At 41.5% G+C, this 14,879-nt stretch overlaps 2 protein-coding genes across 2 annotated transcripts in view; both read left to right on the forward strand.

The window, feature by feature from the left end:
- LOC121921694 (thrombospondin-4-like) overlaps window positions 1–6,634 on the forward strand; it is an 8,458-nt gene extending 1,824 nt beyond the window's left edge. The window contains exons 2-5 of the mRNA XM_042450137.1: window positions 1,014–1,210; window positions 1,436–1,608; window positions 3,250–3,389; window positions 6,408–6,634. Coding sequence (XP_042306071.1) covers window positions 1,014–1,210; window positions 1,436–1,608; window positions 3,250–3,389; window positions 6,408–6,469 — 572 coding nt within the window. The 3' untranslated portion in view covers window positions 6,470–6,634. The remainder of the gene's footprint in view (window positions 1–1,013; window positions 1,211–1,435; window positions 1,609–3,249; window positions 3,390–6,407) is intronic.
- THBS4 (thrombospondin 4) overlaps window positions 1–14,879 on the forward strand; it is a 553,455-nt gene that overhangs the window by 62,069 nt on the left and 476,507 nt on the right. The window lies entirely within an intron of this gene.

The following is a 14,879-nucleotide window of genomic DNA, read 5'->3' on the forward strand; positions in this document are numbered from 1 at the left end:
AAAATATTGCTGAAAGGTATCTTATCTCCAGAGTACTAGTCTCTTGTTGGACAAGGAGAGGGGAGTTTTAGAATCAATTGTGATATTGCTTTCTCTCCTAAGACCAGGGCCATAGCTTATTGCTGGAGACATATTTTGCATACGTAAGAAAAGATCCTATTGGCCCTCTGGTGAAGTGTAAATAAATGCCAGTGTGCTGGTGGTGGTGGTGGGGTGTGTGTGTGTGTGTAAAAGCTTCTTATTCTTTCTGGGCATGCATTGGCAGTCATGGGTGAGCTTCATATCTGTGGCACAGATTGGCAGCAGATGCATATCTGATTATCATCTAGCTGCCCTTGGGAAGGCAGAACAGCTGAAACAGCCTTATCCCACCTGACAAGGATGAAGATTTCTGCTTCTTTCCCAAGTGGGCAAAGAGGGCCAGATGACACCTGGGTACAACCCTGTTGTTCAGTGGCTGAAGTATGTGTATGGAGTTGTGGCCAGGAGCCTCCAACTACCCTTGGAAAGGCATTGTGCAAGAAGGTACTGGATACCTCCTTACACAATGACTAAAAAATGAACTTATGCTGGCATAACTAGGGCTATGCTAGTGACCAACAGGATTCTGATCTTAAGGCCCAAGTTCAGTCCCCAGCACCTTTGACTAAGTTCTCAAGGTTGCAGAATGGGAGAAAATCCCTGCTTGAGCTCTGATTTCAGACAGAGGAGAATAGTAGATCTGTGCCTACTGCATGTTGGACCACAATCCCCTCATGTCAGCACCACGTTGGGGAAGGCTGGAGTAGGCATCAGGGTCCTAGATGGTTTGAATATCTTGTTGCCTATTAAATGAGTTTTCCGGGTGGTTTGGACTGGACCTCTTGGATCCAAAGGAATAACAATTATTAGTGTAGATTTCTCTACATGATGGTTTCCAGATGTTTTTGGAATGCAATTCAGCCAATACAGTCACTAGTCATGAATAATCTGAATTGTATTCTAAAAGATTCTTCTTCCTATACATTGAACAGGTTACACAGCTTTCAATGGAGTTGATTTTGAAGGCACTTTCCATGTGAACACAGTGACAGATGATGACTACGCTGGCTTCATCTTTGGTTACCAGGACAGCTCCAGCTTTTATGTAGTGATGTGGAAACAGACAGAACAGACCTATTGGCAAGCAACTCCATTCAGAGCTGTTGCAGAACCTGGGATTCAACTCAAGGTACTGGCTTGTGCCAAAAAGGGCAAAATCTCATTAGTATGCACTGAAATTAAATGGGCAGGATGTTCATCAAGTGTGGTTTCTAATGTTGGTTCATTTGGGTGAATTTCGCCTATTATAGAATGGAAATTTTTGTTTCTGGTTTTCCTCAGAATTCTCTGGAAAAATATTGTTATATTGTCTGCTTTTTCTATTTGAGTTGTCTTTGTACTTGTTTTTATGTAGGCTGTAAAATCAAAGACTGGGCCCGGAGAACATCTTAGAAATTCACTTTGGCACACTGGGGACACTAATGACCAAGTCAGATTGCTGTGGAAAGACCCTCGAAATGTTGGCTGGAAAGATAAAGTTTCCTACCGTTGGTTCCTCCAACACAGACCTCAGATTGGATATATTAGGTAAAGTGATGGTGCAAAAAAGGACACTTCTTTTTAAAATTTCCTTCATTCTTTTCTTTCTTTAGCCTTGCCCACAGCTGGAATACCTCAGACTCCTCTCAAATTCAAGTTTTGACCCCAGACCCAAAAATGTTTCACACCCTTTCGCAATGAACTAGGAGACCAGGGTTTGAATACCCACTCAGCCATGGAAACCCACTGGCTGGCAAATCCCACTTTCTCAGCCTAAGCCAGGGACAAGCCACCTTTGAATAAATCTTGCCAACAAAACTCTTTGATAGGGTTGCCATAAATCAGAAGTGACTTGAAGGCACATGATAACCACCTTTGGCATAAAAGTTGCAAATTTCACTTGTTATGACAAATTGATAAAGTGGATTGGAAATGAAACTTGTTTACAAAAAGAGTATGGACACCATAGAGACACTAAAGTGATGTTTTTAGGATATTTAAAATATTTTTCAGCCCCTTTCCTGCAGAGTAGATGAATCCTGCATGTTCTGAAGTGTAATTTCATAGTTAACACATTTACTGGCAGATACGTATGGTTATGATATAAAGGGAGCTGAGTAGTCATAAGCTTCTTATCTCCCCTTTACTTGGCTCTTAACATTTATCAGGATGTTTCCTCTATATTTGCAAGACACATCTTTACACTAGGGTGGCATTTATGCTGGCTTTACCACTTTTTCTGACATTGCATAAAGTGGTATCCAGTGTCTCCTTACACCATAGTTTTGCCCAAGCTGTAAAGTGTCTGATCCATAACACCTGTGTGCAACACTCCATCCCCCAAACTAAACAGCCTCACATTGGCTGCTGGGATATGCTGCTACCTGGATGGTGATTTTTGCTTTTCCAGACCTCTATGTAAGGATGCTGGCCAAACTGTACGTGCTCTGCTAGCCTCAAACAGGAACTTGGCCCATGCTTTTGATTGTTTTATTTCCAAATTTGTCTCTGAGGAGTTTTCATGCTGTGCGATACATGAGTACTGAAGCCCAGGATGTAATGTGTAGATCCAAGCAATGCTGCCAGTAACAGTAATGTGGGCAGAAGAAAGATTAGCAAGAGAGAACTGAAAGACAGCAGAACACATAATCCTTCCTACATCCACCATTTCTCAGCAACATATTATACGGGATCCATACTAGTGCTGTCATAGCATATCTAGCTTGATATTTAGTTTCAATCTAAGCCTCAACAAAACCCACGTAAGCTGTAGATATTGTACATACTGTACATAGTGATCTAGGAGCAATGGTAGCCCTACTGTTAGGCAATATTAGATGGTCACATTAGGCAACATATTTTGGATGTTGTAAAAGAGGAAATATTAAGATAATTAGTTTGATATTATTGTATTTTTACAGTCAGATAGGGGGAAAACATGATTGTGGTGTTTTTTTTCCTTGTGAGCCAAAGTAACATGACTGGTGTTGGTTACTATGAACCTTGACTTGGGTGGATGTGGGGTTCAGCATTTAGCTTTGTCTTAGGATAGCAAAATGTCGTGCACTATCTTTCCTTGGGAATAAGCTCTTTTGAAGACAGAGGGAAGTAGTTCTGTATGGATATATGTATCAGTAGAGGACCAGGTGACACAAAACTCACATCGACCTATCTGTTCCATTTTCAAAGGGCAAGATTTTATGAAGGCTCTGACCTGGTGGCAGATTCTGGAGTGACCATAGACACAACCATGCGTGGAGGGAGACTTGGTGTTTTCTGCTTCTCTCAGGAAAACATTATTTGGTCCAATCTAAAGTATCGCTGCAATGGTAATTGCACCATCTTCTGGTCTTTTCAAAGGAACAACTGGAAAAAGAGAAAAAACTGCTGTAGGAGAATTGAATAATTGAGTCTGTATCTTTGCCAAATATATGAGATACTCCATGTTGAATATGATTTAGCTTGTCTCTAGGCTACTCAGGTGTTGATATTCATCTGCTGTATAAATGCAAAAGATACACTTGAGAGATTGACAAGTTTTCAGTTGGCTGTTACATGAAAAGAAAAACGTTAATTCTGGCACAATATAGAGCATTTTGGAAATAGGAAGACAATAATGGTGGGTTACAGACTGCCCATTTGGGACGGGCTGCACCCGCCCCTTTCCCCGGTGTATCGGGGCCTCAGCTGCCAGAACGGCAGCCGCTGAGGCCCCGATCCGCCGCTTTTCAGGCTGCGGGGAAGCGGCAAAATGGGTGGGGAGGAGGAGAAAGGGGCCGCTTGGCCCCTTTCTCCCTTGCTTCGCTGGGCACACCTGTCTGAAGCCTGCGCCCAGAGACACAAAGCGGCGTCGCAAACCAGGAAGGAGCTCCAAAACGGAGCTCCTTCCTGGTCCGCGGAAAGGGCGCACTAAGTGCCCTGGCGTGGACCGACGCCGTCACGTCCACGCCGCCCCGTATAGAGGCGGCGCGGTCGTGACATATCATGGCGGCCCCCATGTGGAAGGGGAGCCGCCATTTTGTACGGACTCAGTCCGTACTAGGGTTAGGGGTGTGTGGAAGCACCGCACCTTCCTAACCCTAGTACGGACTGACTCCGTACTTTCATGGCGGTGTGTAACCCGCCAATGTATGCTCACAAAAATCACATCTGAATCACCACTCCCTTCTCCTTTTGTGTCATGTCTTTTTAGATTGTAAGCCTGAGGGCAGGGAACTGTCTAATTAAAAAGATTTTATGTACAGCGCTGTGTAAATTTACAGCGCTTTATAAATATAAAGTTTAATAATAATAATAATAATAATAATAATCTGAATAGTTATGGGATGCATGGGGTGACCATAGGTTGAAGCAGGGCAGAATCCTGTGGTCATTATGCTGGTGTAACTCCTGGTTATGCTGGTGGTTTTACATTTAGTCCAGGGTTGGAATTGTGCAGCCTGAAGGCCACATGTGGTCCCAGAGCAAGCCCTGATACCTCACCAAACCACAAGGGGACCTGGCACTCCCCCAAATAAATTTCACAAACAAAAAAAAAGATATTTAAAGAATAAAAAAAATTTGCAAAGTTGTTACCTGCTATATCATGATCCTCCAACATTCAAACAGCCAGAGAGGTAGCTGGAAGTCACTTACCCAAAATAATGACTGCAATGAGGCCTTCCAGAATTCTGGAGAAGCCAAAAATTGGGTAGTGCTGCCATCTGAGCTCTGGATCCTGCCCAACTGTGATCTAAATACTTGGTTAAGGAGGCATCCAGCACCTGTTTGCACAAACTATTTTCCTGTTGACCCACAGGGCAGCAGCACATTGTCACAGCTCTGTTTCCCCCCTCCCCCCCAACAATTAGAATGGCTGGGAAGATACTAACCATGCTGTTCCACTACCACTATACCTTCTGTTACCTCCATCCAGATGTGTACTCTAGTGGAGCTTGTGCTCCACCAGCATTAGACATCTTAGCCATGGCCTCCTATAAGTAGTTGATTCTCGGAGCAGCAGGAGCCATCCTACTGGAAGCAATTTACAAAGAGTTTGAACAAGCACTGAAGTCAGAAACCAGCCACATGTAACTTAGTCATAGAAACTATCACTCCAAAGGATATATACCTGCTGACAATAAAAGTAGCTCTTGTACTGTGTCTGTGTGATGTTACTTGGAAAGAAGGCCCATTGAATTTCCAGGTAAATTTGCATAGGATTGAGCTACTTACCTTAGCTAATTTTATGGGTTCTTATGTTGACACAAATCCAGTCTCTGATTGACTGGCATGAAAATGTCAAGAATTCCCCTCACCATAGCAAATGTGCCATCCTCTTGCAACTGTTCTTCATTCCACTCTGAAGCTGCAAAGATAGGCAGAGCAATCCCAACCAGCCATGCACCCAGTTGGCCCTTCTCTTGGGGCAAGAGATAAAGAGGATTGGCAATTAGAGTTTTTGGCTTGGCTATCAGAACCTGCATATGTATGAGCTAGAGTTTTCTCTACTTTCTGCACAATGATGTGGTTCCCATGAAGGCCACATAGAGAGTCAAGTGAGGAAATGTAGGTGTTGTTCACAAATGTGTTAGTTTTATAGGTCTTGCAATGTTACTTTTGGTGATTACAACTCCCAGAAACCTGCAGTATCCTGGCTGGAAGATTTTATAGTCCAAAAAAAGTCACTTTGCCAAAATCTGTTTAGAAAGAAATTAATATCTCACCCAATTTAGATTTTCACTTAGTGTAGTATGTGGGAAGGGAATGTTTACCTCTTCATTCCTCATATGTGATCCTGATGGAATAGCAATAGCAAGTACATTTCTATACCGCTTATCAGTGTACTTAAGCACTCCCTAAGCGGTTTACAATGTGTTAGCTAATTGCCCCCAAGCTGGGTACTCATTTTAGCAACCTCAGAAGGATGCCAAACTGAGCTCCTGGCTAATATTAAACTCGCAACCTTGTGGTTTGTGAGTGAGTGGCTGCAGTACAGGCATTTAACCACTGCGCCACCAGGGCTCCTAAAGATTCCCTTTCACTGGATTTAGGAGAAAAACTCCCATTTAGTGGTGATGGGAGCCTTTCCCCCTAAGAGTAAGTTCCGTGCAGGAGTGCAATGGGGATTTTGTCAGGATTGTGACTGGAGTGGGACAAAACAAAGAACTGAGCCATGACACATGGTTTCATTATATTTGATTAGTGAACAAGAGAGTGGATTTTTTTTTTAAAGAAAAAAAGCTTTATGCTTGTCTCTTAACAGATATACAGCATTTACTAATCTAAAATTTGAAAATAAAATGCTCATTAGTTTAATAGAAACAATAGAACAGAGACTGATCTTTTGTCTCCCTTCCACTTTTCAGATACCATCCCAGAGGACTTCCAGGAATTTCAGGCTCAACAGTATGGAGTTGGAGATATTTAAGAAATACTGGGAATCCAAGTGGCTACGGCAAACAATAAAGCAGTATATATTAAATGTGTATATTATTTTCTTTTGGTGCAAGCCCACACATTTGTTCTGATTGGTATAAAACTGTCAGACCATTTTAATGTACATATATATAAATGTGAAAAATAAAAAGATTAAATAGGCTAGGGTTTCACTTTGTTCTTAATTTGTTTGAGGTTTAATCAGTTAAGCAGTATAATCCTGCAATACAATTACAGTATGTGTGCAAAGAGGCTAACCTTGTGCTGCACAAAAAATATCTGTAAGCCAGGGAATTGCTATACTAGGTACTCAAATTATTTGGGGGACAGGTGCAATGCATGGGATGCAAATATCAAAAAATACACATGCTCCTTTCACTTATCTAAAATTAGAAGTACTTCCTAGAATGTCTTTATATTTCCAGAACACAAGCCAAACCAATTAATGTTCCCACCAAGTAAGTGCCACCAATTTCACACAAATACTGTGATTAACTTGTACTTCATATACAGACCATCCAAAATCAGTCATACCTCTTCAACTGCAGTTAATTTTCAGTGATAAGGAACAGCAGTGAAAAAAGTCCTATCCCTTGCACACATACAAAAAACAGTAGGTAGCAGTGTTGTTTATGAGCTTTGTCATGTTGTTGTTGTTGTTGTGTGCCTTCAAGTTATTTCTGACTTCACTAAGGTAAACCTATCACAGGCTTTTCTTAGCAAAATTCATTCAGAGGCAGTGGAGTTGCCTTTGCCTTGTTCTGAAGTTGAGAGACTGTGATGTGGCTAAGGTTACTCAGTGGGTTTCCAAGGTCGAGTGGGAATTTGAACCCTGGTCTCCAGAGTCATAGCATAGTTCAAACTACTAGCTTTTTCATTCACACCTAAAATGACAACTAATCAGTGAAGAGACAGAGTGTCACCCAAATACACTAGACTTCTAAAGGAACATAGAGGTGTAAAATTGCCAGAAATTTTGAAACTATTTTTCCAGGTTTGGAGGGGGGGGGGGGAAGAAAACAGTACTTTTAAGAAAAATTGAAAAGTTGCAACATTATTGAAAATTCATTTGTTACTTTAGGAGTATAAAATGCCCTATGTATGACTTGATGTAGCATAAAAATATCATCTGTGGTACGTTAAAAGTCTAGTTTACTCAGGATATAATTACAATTTAATCTTTAATATTTTTAAATATTATTGCTAACAGATAGAACTACAAGCCCTTGAACTGTAAGGGACAGTTGAACTCTAAGCAATCACTTTTGCCAATATATGAGGAGCATACAAAAACAAACAATCAACATTAGTAAAACCAAGAAGATTGTTTTGTCTTCTGTAGTCTTCATAGTGCCAAGCAGACATAAAGCACTCATTCCCATAAAAAGAATTCAGAAGAGTAACCAAGACCAGGAATTACAATTAAGTGATTACTAGGGAAAGACCACAGCAAGCCTCCTCTGAACAAATCTTGTCAAGAAAACCCCATGATATTAGGGTCATCATAATTCAGAAACGACTTGAAAGCACACAACAGCAACACATACATAATCTTACATAAATGTCTCCACCTGCTACATTTTTTTTAGAAATAATGTGGAGGGGGCAGTAAATATACAAACACTTTGTCTTAAACATTTTATTCATCATCTAAAAAAAATCCATAATGTGTGGTGAAGTCCTCCTGTAGGCAAGCAATATTCCCCCACTGTTCACTGCACAGGCAAGTGCAACCTGAGATACTCTTGCAAATTGCATTCATTTGCACTTCCCATTCTCACAGTTGCTCTGCTCTTGGCTCTTTTCCACATTCCTCCAGTTGTGTAGTTGATGGGTGTCTTGGGTTTTCTAAGAGCATGGTGCTAAAAATGGGGGACACTATTACCTTGTCCCCATTGCACCATGCACCCATTTCTAATAAAACTGCCTGCCTGCAAGAAAGTCTTCTTATATAACTTTAAAAAGAAACAGGCTACTGCATAAGGAGTTGGAACTTAGAGAAGAGATATTGTGGATGCTTATTAACCAGTTTCTCTACTTCAGAACGACTATCTTTGGCACTGTCTCTCTCATACACACAAACACACATACAAGCATTGCAGCAGCATGAAGCCCTACAAAGGGAATCAATTCACAGCAGAGAAGGCCTTGCTTTTTTCTCCCATCCTTGCTATCTTCTCCCATATGACATCAGCTTTGCACTTTTTAAAATAATTATATAGTGGCTATTTTATATATGCAGTTAGTCCATACATTCGGCCATTTTTATCCTGTCTTTCTTCCAGTTAGTTCAAGGCTCTCATCCTTGTCACTTTATTCTCATAACTTACACAGTGTGGTGGGTCAAACTGAAGAAAATGACTCTGCTTGGTCATGCAGTAAATTGCCTCAGATGCTGCTGCCGAATAACCACAGGAGACCGTGCTGGAGGAAAGGCCACAACTTTATTAAGCAAACCATTGGTAGGGTTGGCACAAAGCATGAGGTCAGGATCTGCGAAATCAAACAACCCCACGTTTGTCTGATTAACCACAACCTGGCACCCACCAGGCATTGGGATGACCTAGGGGCTAAGGAACACCGTATGACCGCATCTCTGCCATGCGTTCACATATTCGCTAAGCCCCTAGTCACCGGGAGGCGCTCTCGCGTTATGGCCCCCGCAATGGCCATACGCCTGCCCTATTCGCCCCTGGGTCCCGACTGACTCCCAAACCAGAGCTCCGTAGCCCTGGTACCACACCGTGCATATCCTGGCCTATGCTGCCGCCCCAAAGTTGTGACAAAAAACCCAAACCCAAGCGGTGGGTGGGTGGGAGAAGGCTCCGCTCCTCCTCCCTTCCTGCTTGGCTCCTAACCATCCGGAGCCAAGCGCCGACTGAGGGCCGGGGCTGGCAGCACGGCCTATATAGACCTAAGCCCCGCCCTCAGTACCACCTGACCAGGAGACGCCTCTCCAGGGCAGCTGAACCAATCATCTGCCCTGGAGGACTGGAACTCCCGGTCACCAAGCCCAGCTCCCAGGGCGTCGCGGGGCGGAAGGGCCTCCCTTTCGCCTCGCGCACCAATAGGGAGCTGGGGTAAGCCCCAGAGCACTCTGGGGCTTGTAGTCGTTCGCTGTGTCTAGCGGCAAAGCGGTCAGCCCGCCGAGTCGGGCAACCGCTTTTTTCCAGGATCAGGGAGATATGAAAGTAGATCTCTGATGTCTCAGTCCAAAACTTAAACCACTATGCCACACTGGCTCTCAACAGGTACATACAGCACATTGCAGAACTGCAGAGTTTCAGAGCTTTTTTGTGCACAACAGTATGAAATGAGTGTGTGTCTGTTTTTTGGTGGGGAGGTCCTCTATGCTTGTCATCAACTGCCCTGTGCAACCAAGTTAAGACAAACACAGGAACATGCATCCACGATCATTCCCAAGCTGGCTAGGCAATTCACACTCAAACCAAATTCTGTGTACATGATCTAGCCAGCTTTAGTAGCAGAGACTCTTCCTCTTAAGGAAGCAGGAGTCTCACCACTGAGGTAGTTTCCCTTTCTTTTCAAAGCATTGTTTAGGGCAACATCTGTGAAATAACCTTCACTTGGGTTATATGCACTTGGTGCTGCCACACACTCTCAGATTGGCAGTCAATTGTGCAAGTGATCCACTATTGGGTTATCTTGGTCCTGGTCCCTAAATGGTTGTGCTTCATCTGCTACTCTCTCACCTTTTGTACTCAGCCCCAGCTGAGAGTCATATGGTTCCCACCAGCTTCAAAGCCATGAGAACCAGCCAACATTACTTTCACATGAAGTCAGCCAACTCACTGAGTGCTGAAACAGCCGCTAAGCGCAGACTTTGGACCCAGGGCTGGAGGTTTCCAAAACCCTCACCTTGTATCTAGTCCATATGTGACTAGATACACAAGGTTTTCTGCTTGAGGATTTTTGGAACATGTCTCAGATAGCAACCAGTGCAACAGCTTGAAAAGGTGTAGGCTCATTCCTTTTGCCTGTGATTCTCAGCAATGCAACACGGTGCATCATGCTTCTGTTATCATATGAGCCTCCACAGTTTCATGACACTTTAGAGTCCAGGAAGCAGATATGTAAGCTGTGATGGTTGGTGACACCTATGTTAACAGGGTGGCAAATCCTTTCTGGGTTTTAGTTTGAATTTTCAAGAAGCTGTCCAAAGTGGTGGACCTATCTGGTGCTGAATTAAAACCCAGACTGATGTGAAAGCCACCAGCTGTCATTGTATATAAGTACATGATTACAGAAGAATGCTAAAGTTATAATAAATCTGAAGCTAAGTGATCTAAGTGAGCTAATTGGTTTCTGTAGTTTCTTGTGGTATGTTTGAAACTTAACATTAAGTCTACATCATACAACAAGGAGACTATTGCTCACCTAAATTAGGGGACAAAAGGCTTGTCTTTAATTAGTATGGATGTTTCATACAGGTCGATCAACAGAATATTCAATGTTGTTAATGCTTTCACTTTTGTTAACCTTTTTGGCAAATCACAAATTGCACGTGATTCTGTCATGGCCATGGGAACCATCATGCCATGTTTGGAAGCCTAATTATCTAAACACTGTTTAGATAAATTGCCATTGTCATAATTGGTATAAACAGCAATGAGAAGCTAGAATTCTACAAACAGAAGAGATATTTTGGGTTTCTTTGAAACCATTATGTTCTGTTCATAACTTAGTTTGTGGGTGTAAATCCTTCTAAGCTAGTGTATCTCTTCTAGGTTTTTTAAAATAAAAAATCAGCTAGAGATGATCCTATACAAATGACTTTCTTTGTGAAAAGGAATTTTTTTTTCTATGTGTAAGTTCTAGAAAAAATGTTTCAAAGGGGAGGCAGGTAATGATTTGTTGAAAAGCCTGCAAAGCAAAAGCCCTGTTGTTTGATATTGCCAGCTGGGCTGTTTTGGACTTTAAGAAAGTTTTTTTTTTTGTTTTTTTGTTGTTTTTTTTTGCTTTTTCCAATTTTTTTTAAAAATTCACTCCTGGTCAGTAAGTAAATTGAGATAGATAGATAGATAGATAGATAGATAGATAGATAGATAGATAGATAGATATCTCAAACTTCACATGCCAAAGAGAAGCAGCCAGGCCTCTCCAATCTCAGGAAGACATTTTTACCTTCCAGATTTACTCATTATTCAAATAAGTCTGGATTAAGATTTTCATTGGCATGCATCCTATATACTAAGCATGGGCAATTGCACCTGTGTTGTGGAGCATTTTTTACCCTTCCTGTCCCACCCCTTGACAAGGTGTTTCAACCCCAAATCAAAGATGAAGCAAAACAGCTGTTCACATCTGGATTTAAACTGGACAGACAATTTGGTGGAGAGAGAATTTAGCCATTCTGAGAGGGTAAATAAAGCCCAGCTTCTGCTGTTTGATGTGCTTTTGTAGTGGTTTTAGCAATTAGGAGGCAATTATTTTTTTCCCTTTTCTTTTTTAAAACAACGATTCTTATTGCTTTGGGTCTGTCCTTCAAGGCTTTGAGTTGCAGGGGAAAGGTTTTGGAACTACATGCAACTTCCTGAGTTCACTTTCCCTACTTTAATGAAGCTGCTTTTACTTTACCCATTTTTGCCCATTTCTGACACCTTCACCTCCACAGATGGAGACATTATACCTTAAAAGACACCACATCCTGTCTGATCATGGAAGCTAAGCAGGAAGTTGGATGGAAGATCACCAAAGAATACCAGGTTTTGTAGGCTATATTTCAGAGGAAGGGACTGGCAAAACCACCTCTGAGGATTCCTCACCTAAGAAAACCTATGAAATGTATGTGGTCACCATAAGTTGACAGTTCCTGACCTCAAGATGCAATTCTCCAGCATTTGAAGGGAAGTAGCTTCTGAATCTATAGGAAGTTCAGCTGTCCAGTAGGTGGCAACAGTTAGCCTTTGCTTTTCATAATAGTAAGGCTAGTCCACACATGTTATTAACACTTAAGACACTTAAAAAACAAACACTACTTCACTAGATTCTTTTTTAAAATGCCCTACTTTCCTAAGGTTCCTTTCAGAGGGATTTGCACTCATACCACAATTAACATAAATACCAGGCTGCTTCTCCAGCAAACAGCCCACCCCAAATATGTTGCCCATCGCTCAAAATATTTTACTATTATTATTACATTTTTTGCCTTAACTTTCTTCAACAAGTCCAGCATTCATGCCTTCTATCCATATTATCGTCAAAAACCTAGGCCCTTTGAAGTTAGGCTGGAAAAGGACAGCTAGCTCATGTTCCCCCTACCACCACCATCTGACACCCTCAATTTTCTACAGTATGGGATTACCAAAACTTAGGGTGCTGGTTGAAATCTCAAGAGATTGCTCTGTGTCCCTAAGTGACCAAGCAGGAGACAAAACTGAAAGTAAACAGGCAAAAGGTAAATGGGTGACTAGGCGAAAGTCTGGGTTTTGTGTGAAAATTAGCATTAAAGTCTGAGTGTATTTCTCATCACCATGTACAGAGATGTAAGAGCTGGACAGTGAAGAAAGCGGATAGAGAAAGGGGAAATCATCTCATTTGAGATATGGTGCTGGAGAAGAGTGCTGAGGATACCATGGATGGCCAAGAAGACAAATAAATAAGCCCTTGAACAGATCAAGGCTGAACTCATCCTAGCAACCAAGATGCAGCTGTCATTCTTCGCACACATCATGAGAAAGCTCAGTGCAAATATATTTGAATAAAAACCTTACCACAAGGAAGCTGAAAAATGCTAAGATTATACGCCCAATCCCTGTTTTGTACTTGGAAACAGATAAAATGAATTTTTAAAAGAAAACAAATAAAATGCATTTTTAAAAAGCTCATTTCTAATTCAGCCCATCCAAAACCCTTTTCCAGCATAGAATACAGAAGAGTCATCTAGAGCCAGAGAAGGCCACTTTCTTCCATTGTAACCTTGAAATTAGAATCATGGAATCATAGAGTTGAAAGAGACCACAAGGGCCATCCAGTCCAACGCCCTGCCATGCAGGAACCCTCAATCAAAGCATACCCAAAAATGGCCATCCAGCCTCTGTTTAAAGACCTCCAAGGAGGGAGATCTTAGATGTTTAGGGGATACTCAGCTCAGCCATGTAAAACACAATGGTTGGTTTGCATTCCCCAGTCCTGAGAGACTAACAAAAGTCATTGTGTCATTTTGCAAAAATACAAGAGAAATTGGCTTTGGGTAAAGAACCATCTGGGAGAATTTGCTTTTCTTAGCATTTTAGCACTCTCTGTCATGTAATTGATTAATAAATTAATGAATAGCGCATTCCTGGAATTAAGTTAATGTTGACATTCTAAGTGCAGCCAATCATTTTGGTTAAAAAAAAATACATTTAATTCAGTTGCCCTTTCACATTAGAAAATTCAGTTGATACCTTGATTGGTTTTAACCAGTTAGTTCCTATCTTTGCCTATTCCACATACAGAAACTGACTGGATTGGCAGCTGAATCTTGTTTCAGGGCTGATACTATATCAGAATGTTTTTGACATGCCTGCAGAGAACAGGTTTCTTTAGGCTTTGCAGTGGACTCACAGTACACAGTTCTGTCCTCCAACAGAGGAGAAATGGGGAATTGGAGACACCAGTTGAGGAGTCCACACCACTTTTCCTAATGGTTGGGCTTGTGTGTGCATGAATGCATGCACATATATCCATACATGCACATATTAATGTATACATGTGCCCAACACTTAGGCAATGTGGCATTCAAACCTCTTTATTCTGGGTTTTGCATATGCTGGTGATATGAAAATATAGCACTGCAGGACATTCTGAACATTGCTCTGGAAGTTTCATTACAAATGATTAAAAAGAAGCAAGAGGTTTCTGTGCTATTTTAAACATCACTTTTATACACTGGTCCTGGTTAACCTCTATTCCAACAGCAAAGTGAACAGTTTTATTCTTGGAAACCTATAATTTACATTCTTTTTAATGCTGTTTTTTTCTTTCTCTAAGATCTGTGTTACATTACACACCAGAAATAGAACAAAGGAAAGCCTTTTACCTAGCCACTTTGAAATAAGCCATTTAGCAAATTTCTCTTGCTAAATTACAAGGGCCAAGGACCTCCCTTGGCAATTAAAGGACACATGAGATAGCTTACTACTGTTAGACAGCAATCTGTACACTTACCAGGGAGTAAACCCAGTTGAATTGAGATGGGAGTTACTCCAGAATAAACATGTTTAGGATTAGTCTCTCTTTCTTTTAGTTGCTCTCCCCAGGCCATCAACGACCATAGTAAATGATAGCCTGCGGATATAATCCATGTTAAATCACTATCTGAACAAAACTAAGCTTTAATTATATTCCAAATTGAATTCAGCTTAACTAAGTTTTTGTACAGATAGTGTTGCTTCATT

Source organism: Sceloporus undulatus, chromosome 2, assembly GCF_019175285.1.
Source record: "Sceloporus undulatus isolate JIND9_A2432 ecotype Alabama chromosome 2, SceUnd_v1.1, whole genome shotgun sequence".
Classification (NCBI taxonomy): Eukaryota; Metazoa; Chordata; class Lepidosauria; order Squamata; family Phrynosomatidae; genus Sceloporus; species Sceloporus undulatus.